This window comes from Triticum aestivum, chromosome 3A (genome assembly GCF_018294505.1).
Source record: "Triticum aestivum cultivar Chinese Spring chromosome 3A, IWGSC CS RefSeq v2.1, whole genome shotgun sequence".
NCBI classification, from domain to species: Eukaryota; Viridiplantae; Streptophyta; class Magnoliopsida; order Poales; family Poaceae; genus Triticum; species Triticum aestivum.
Genome location: NC_057800.1, coordinates 34,952,239 through 34,959,450, shown reverse-complemented (window position 1 = coordinate 34,959,450; position 7,212 = coordinate 34,952,239). Strand labels below are relative to the sequence as shown.

At 46.2% G+C, this 7,212-nt stretch overlaps 1 protein-coding gene across 1 annotated transcript; it reads left to right on the top strand.

Annotated features, from left to right (window-relative positions):
- The first annotated feature begins 439 nt into the window (after nucleotides 1–439).
- Nucleotides 440–1,786, top strand: LOC123057741 (transcription factor BHLH3-like). Its single transcript, XM_044480649.1, has 3 exons — nucleotides 440–1,061; nucleotides 1,166–1,510; nucleotides 1,608–1,786. The coding sequence occupies exons 1-3, from the start codon at nucleotides 510–512 to the stop codon at nucleotides 1,692–1,694; spliced, it is 984 nt and encodes a 327-aa protein (XP_044336584.1). The 5' UTR covers nucleotides 440–509; the 3' UTR covers nucleotides 1,695–1,786.
- Nucleotides 1,787–7,212: the final 5,426 nt, after the last annotated feature.

Sequence of the window (7,212 nt, the reverse complement as noted above, 5' to 3'; positions counted from 1 at the left end):
GCCCGCGCACTGTTTTTGTTTGTTGCCAACGTCCCGGTCACAAACTCACAACCGGATCAAGGTTAAGCCCCCCTTGACTCTCGCAAATAGGCGTGCCCACGATCTCAAACGGCTCGCTCGATCGGGGATTGGTCGCCGGGTCTCGATCACCGCCAGCCCGTGGCCGCGAAACAGTACCAGAATTCTGGCGATCGAAAACGACACTGACGATAATTGAAACTGCCAACGTACGTAGATGGGCCTGGCTAATTAAAAACGGGGAGATTCCATTCAATTCTCAGGTTTTGTCTGCCCTTTTCTGCGTGACCAGTACGTGGCGACACCAAAACTAGCCGTAGAGTACCTACTAGCCAGGTGGTGCCGCGGAATTATTGTCGCTTGGGTTTGTTGCTTCCGTGACCCCCTGCAAGGCTGCAACCTGCAAGTTGGGCCTGTGGACGTGGCTGTATTAAGCAAGCGCGAGGGAAGCAATCATATTCTAAAGCTAGTAGCATAACACCAACTAAGGGATGGATCCGCTTGATGAGGAGTCCTTCTTGGAGGAGCTCATGCCGCTTCACCGGGAGGAGGCGCCGGCGCCGCCGTACCCGGGCAGCAACAGCATGATGACGATCAGCGACCTCCTCTTCTACGGCGGCGGCAAGGGCTGCACTGCCGAGGAGAGGAGTGGCCCATTTCAGCAGCCCATGCTGCCCTCGCCGCCGGCCGTGCGTCCGCACCCGCACCAGGAGTTCGACTTCAACTACCTGAGCGAAGTGTGCAACCCCTGGAGGAGCTGCATCCCTGACCCTCCCGCGGTCGTCCAGGCTGCTGCCGGCAAGGCGCCGCTCACTCTTCCCCTCCATGACGCTATTGCGAGCTCGTCAACGTTCGTGTTCGGGGGAGGGGCCGGGGAGAGCTCGGGGATGAGAAGCATGCCGGCCTCCGGCACCCACCCGGAGAGCAAGCTCAATGCCGGAAGCGGAACTCCGTCAAAGAACCTCATGGCGGAAAGGCGGCGCCGGAAGCGGCTCAACGACCGCCTCTCCATGCTCCGGTCCACCGTGCCCAAGATTAGCAAGGTGTGCTGTCGCATCGCCCTTAATTTCTGTATATCGAATTATCTATGAGTTGTGGACCTTAATTAACATGTGTAGATCTAATTAACCGATCAATCGAACTGCAGATGGATAGGACTGCGACCCTCGGGGACACCATAGACTACGTCAAGGAACTGACCGAGCGGATTAAAACCGTGGAGGAGGAGATGGGCACCACGCCCGAGGAGCTGAACCTGCTCAAAAATTTCTCCAGCGGTGGCAACGAGGGGACGCCGACGAGGAGTTCCACCAAGTTATGTGCTAACGTCGAGAACCAAGGCGGGGGCGACACGAAGATTGAGATCTGCTGCTCGACAAACCCCGGAGCGCTGATTGCGACGGTGACCGCGCTGGACGTGCTGGGGCTGGAGATCGAGCAGTGTGTCGTGAGTTGCTTCAGTGACTTCGCCATGCAGGCCTCGTGCTCACAAGTAAAGTCCTTCTGAAATACTAGCTCTAAGTTTTCCTTCATTGCATGCCAATGAAATTCGATCGCCAATGTCCATTCACGGCGTGCCCGGTGTGTAGGCGGAAGGGAAGAGGCAGGTGATAAGCACAGACGAGATCAAGCAGGCATTGTTGAGGAGCGCAGGCTACGGGGCAAGGTGTCTCTAAGCTATAGCTAGCTAGAGATACAAGCGGTTTGTAATCTCGATGAATACGTGCTAGATTTGCTCTTTTTTATGAATTAGTGCAGGAGTTTTTTGGGGAATATCTTCGATGAGTATTTGTTGTCACCGGATTGTCTTCTTTGTGTGCGTGAGATGCATGAATGATTGAATGGAGTGGATACCCATTGTTGGAGTGTTAATTTGGTTGCACACTCTTACGGCTTCTTAGTCCAATTTACGTACAGGCCGGGTGTTACTCACAATGCTTTGTATCACTTGATGCTACATTCTAAGATAACAAAGTCGCCCTTTATGAAAGAAAAAAACTCTTACAGCTTCTTGTTTCTTCTGTTAGTTTAGCTGTTTCTGGACATGAATGGCTGGTCATGTTTTCTCAGACGCTTCATAAACTTGATAGGAATCTCAAGTCTGATAGTTAGGAGGACCTATTTCCTATAGTTTCTGTTAGGAAATTAGTGCCTGAAATTTCTGACCATAACCCTCTATGACTTTCGTCCGGGGATGAAGAGAGAGAGGCACCTAAAACCCGTGAATTCTGTTTTGACCTGTCTTGTGTTAAAAACGATGAATTCCTAGGTCTGGTCGATAAGATCTGGAATAGGACTGTGCAGGCCTCAGATCCTATTGACGTTCTTGACATCAAGCTCAATAAAATTAAGATATATTTTAAAGAGGTAATTACAGCAATGGTGCCTAAACTTGGTTCTTTGGTGCAAATACGGTTCGAATCACGTTTGCATACGTCCGCGCTGCTGACCAGGATGCCAGCATGGTCGTGGGACCCAATGTCAGCGAGTGCCATCACGCACAGAGGGGTGTGGCCGCGCGGCTGGGTGAAATATTATGGAAACCCCCTTCGTTCTGTTTATTTTTCGCACATAAGCCGTGACCCTCAATCCCCTTTCCACCGTGGCGGCGCGCTCAAGTAGGCAAATAAAAAGGACTGCGGCGAGGGCCTCCTCCGTGACCGTGTTCTTCACCAGGCACACCGGTTGCGCAGCCGGCACGCCCTACACCCTGCCGCGGTGCTCGAGGCATGCCGCGTTGAGGCCGTCCGTGCCCAGCGCCAGCGCGTCCAGGAGCATGTCCGCCGACTGCCACAGCTCGTCCGCCGGCTTGTGCAGCGGCAGCACGTGCGCCTTTGCCCACGGCTCCAGTTGCTGCAGTACCTCCAGACTCTACGGCGCAAGGTACCTCCTCCGTTCCTCCTCATCCTCCCGCCGCTCGGCCATTGGTCCTCCTCTGCTACTCACGGCGCTCCTACACCTGTCTCAAGGGCGACTTGTGTGGGCACAGAGATGCGCCTGCTCGACGTGTATGCAATGAAGGTGTGACACAGGGCCATGGTTTTTGGTGTGACAGTATGAGGTAACATTGGGTCTGAATTCAGGAGGTCCTCTTAATTCTGTGGTTTGTGATAATTTGAGTAGATCACATCAGTTATTACTGGAGCCTCTTATTAGTGTGTGAACTGTTTATTAACAGGATCGACAAACCATGGCAAGGAAGGGAGAGAATTGTGATTGCTAATCTTGCTAGCAAGAAAGAGGTTCTGGAGAAGAAGCTGAAAGAGAAAGATGGTGACATAGAAGCTCTCAAGAAGAAGCAGAGAATGGAGAAGAGAATGATTGCAATGGAGATCAGTTGCTATCCAGAGATAGGATGATAATGTTTTGCTATATTAATGTATTTTGGTTTAGTCGCAATCATGTTTGCAATGGCTGTCAGGTCCTGATGCATTTTGTTTTAATGTATTTTGGTTTAGTTGAGACAAAATTAGTATTTTGATGAAATCAATGAGATTTACTACTGAAATGCTTGGTCTGTGTATTGAAAGAAAATGGCAATTCGAGATATTTTGTTTCCTGTACTGCAGTTTCATATTAATGTCAATTTCATGTACAACAATCTCCTGTACCAAATCAATCTCCTGTATCAAATTGAAATTATTGTTTCATGTACCTGTACATCAAACATGATTTGAATCGAATGATTCATGTACTACAGTAGTATATCATAACTAAATTTTGACAGCACCAATTGATATTCAGTGCCAAATTTTGACAACAATTGTGTGAACATCATAGCTAAAATTTGACAGCAACACGATGATATTCGGTGCAAAAATTTTAAATTTTGATAGCAAGAAAGTGATATTCAGTGCCAAATTTTGACAACATTTTTGTGGTCATCACAACTACAGTTTGACAGCAAGACAGTGATATTCAGTACCAAATTATTGACGGCAACACTATAAATAGGTCTAGTACATAACATGACAGCCAAATACTTAAGTTCAAGGTACATCACATCCAAATGTTCATTACATTAATAATAACAAGTCTGGTAATCAAAATAGTCCTCTAAGCAAAAGATCAAGTTCATTGATGAACTTAGGTGCATTTTCATCAAGTTCAGACATGAATGGTTCATTGACAGCATCCTCAGCTAGCTCCGCTTCATAGTCACATGATGTATCCTTCTCTCTGTGATCATCCACTTCTTTATCTATGTTTGTCTCGAACAAATCATCGTCCCCATCTCTATATCAAAGTCACTATCATAGAAATCCTCATCAGTCTCTAAATCTGCTGTTGCTGCGTCTACTCCACCTTCCTCCTCTATTTCTTCGTCACCACAACATGATGATGATCCTTCCCCAAATAACCTCCTTCCCCTCCTATCATTTGGCACACTTCTTTCCTAATCTTGGATATTTTTATCATTTAGCATAATGTCATCTCTCATAACTCTGTTAAGTGTCTCTCCATGGTCTACAATCAGCAACAAATTCTTGTGCTCTGTAGTTGTTGCTATCATTGCAAGGATGTCGGAAGCACACTTTATCTCTCTTAGTCCATCACCCAATGTCTTTCCCGACTGACACCAAAACACATCAAGCTTTACACTCTTTCTGTCATACCCTAGCTGCTGCAGAAAATCATCAATCCTTAGAATGGACCAAGTATCACTGTCACAGTTGTCAAACCAGTCAACTTCATAATCCTTGTATGTGTTGTTGCTGTCAGTTCCACAAAAGAAGCCTCTGCGATGAATCTGAACTCAGAAAAGACCATCAAAAGCACCTGCAATGCAAAGAAGAAGTAACTAGTTCACTCTTACCTCAGCTTACAACACACAACTTAGTAAACAAATTCTGAATGATGTTTAGTTAATAATTCATTTAGCATCAATAAATATGGATAAATAAGTGGTAAGAACACTATCTTAACAGCATAGAATTCACTTCATAAAACACTTGCAGTAAACAACCCAAAATTGATAAAACAAACAAATTATTGGCAGAGAGTCTCCCGCTGTGTTGGTAAGATAGACTCACACACGCACACAGGTTGCTCGGTGGAATTTCTGGAAGAAACAAGGAAGATCTAGCAGAGTAAGAAACAGAGCACACATACACACGAGCAACCTTTGGTACGAATGCCTTCCACTTTTTTCTGCCTACCAACTAATGGTTAGGGTTTGGGCAGGAAGAGATTCAGCTCGTCTATCAGGATGATTTTATGCCCCATGTCAATGAATGAAAGTCCGTTCTTTCGCAGATAATGAAAAAGAAAAAAGTGCCACAGGATGGATGGCTGTCATGGGGAGGAAGAGGTTCCTAGTGGTTCAGACGAGTTCTTGTCTTTACAGAGCAGAGTAGGGACATCTGAAGGCTGAGTGGCTCTGCAGCTGTGAGCTACGGGTGTGATAAATTAAGGTAAGGCTCAATTGCATAATGCACACCAAAGATCTCTGTAAGCATATGCCAGGAGTTAATCTTCCATCATATAAAGAATGTGTACCAAAGATTTGAAGGCAACATCATATACGGGTGTGTATGTCTGCTCTGTTTCTTACAAAATTGTCCAGGCAACAAATGCCCTTTGCTTGCTGGCTGCTTACAGAAACTCACCCAACAAGTACTGACTAGCTTACACTATGCACGTACATACATGGTCATTGATCAAAATTGAGTGTGTACCTACTAGTCAAAATTCAGTTAAGCAAGTGTCAAACAATTCAGTTAAGCGTCCAACATTCAGTTAAGCATCTGTCAAAAAGTTCAGGAATGCTACTGCCATCAAGTTCAGTAATGCTACTGTTAAATTTTCAGTATACCTACTTCATATTTCTAATAAGATCAAATTGACCATCCTCTATGTCACCAAATCTGCATTTTTTTGTCCATCACAAATACCAAAAAAGAGGTGCCTTTCTAACGCACGCATTACCTAAGAACAAACATCAGTTTCAAATCCTAAAGTGTCATTGTGCATTAGGGGAATAACCTAAACACAACTAAGAATCATCACAGCAGCACCATGACATACAGATCCTAGTTCCTGTCGCGCCATACATACATTTAAAACCCTATAGAAACCAGGAGACAGAGGGGCAGAGGAGACGACGCAATTCTCACCATATGGAGGAGCTGCATCTCCGAGAGCTCGCCGATGAGGCGCCGCCATTCGCGCCCGCGACGATCAATGGTGCCGTCACGATCCACCCAGGTGGCGGCACCGAACGATCGAACTAGGAGAGAGACGACGAGAAGAGCCCGAGGCAGATCATGACACAGGCGGGATGTTAGGATATGGGCCGGCTGCTGTGTCCCACCGGCTCAGGGGCTTATGTGTGAAAAATAAACAGATCAAAGGGGGTTTCTGTGATATTTCACCCAGCCGCGTGGCCACATGCCTCTGTGCGCGATGGCACTAGCTGACATTGGGTCCCGCAGCCACGCTGGCATCTAGTCAGCAGCGCGGACGTATGAAAACGTGATTCGGACTGTATTTGCATCAGAAAGCCAAGTTTTTGCACCAAATCGGTGTATTCTTCAAGTTCGTGCACTAAACTAAATATTGGTAGCAAGTTTAGACACCATTGGTGTAATTACCTTTATTTTAAAGGTTGGGGTTCAGATAAATTTGGTCATGCTAAGAAGCTAAAGGAAAATCTTAGGGGGTGTTTGTTTCCAGAGACTTTTTTGTGTAGGGACTAGAAAAAGTCCCTCTTAGAGACTTTTTACCAAACGGGAGGGACTTTTTAGGGACTAAACTAGGCATTTGGGACTAAATGAAGAACACTCTCAAGGAGAGTCTTTTTGGGACTTTTTGGGACTTTTTCAACAATGCCCCTCCATGCACCCATTGGCCCTCCACCCCATAGTGTTGTTTGATTGTTTTTTTCTATATACTAGGGGCAACATGGTCATTTAATAACCTCTAGGAAGGGACTAGGGACTTTTTAGTCTCTGGAAACAAACAGGGTGGGACTTTTTAGGAACTAGGGACTTTTTAATTGGGACTAGAAAAAGTCCTAGGACTAGAGAACCAAACACCACCTTAGATTGGTGTTGTCATTGTTAGAAGAGCTTGAGGAGGATGGCCCTCTTCTTCCAGAATTGTATAGTAGGAAAGTGGACGTTAATTTTGAGTTGCATGAGATGCTGGTCAATGAGAAGATCTATTGGCTTCAGCATTCCCATGAGTGCTGGT

Excerpts from the sequence above, each read along its gene's own strand:
- LOC123057741 (XM_044480649.1), top strand. The coding sequence starts at position 510 with ATGGATCCGCTTGATGAGGAGTCCTTCTTGGAGGAGCTCATGCCGCTT. Across the intron at positions 1,062-1,165 it reads CCGTGCCCAAGATTAGCAAG|ATGGATAGGACTGCGACCCT; the intron begins GTGTGCTGTCGC and ends ATCGAACTGCAG. Across the intron at positions 1,511-1,607 it reads TGCAGGCCTCGTGCTCACAA|GCGGAAGGGAAGAGGCAGGT; the intron begins GTAAAGTCCTTC and ends CCCGGTGTGTAG.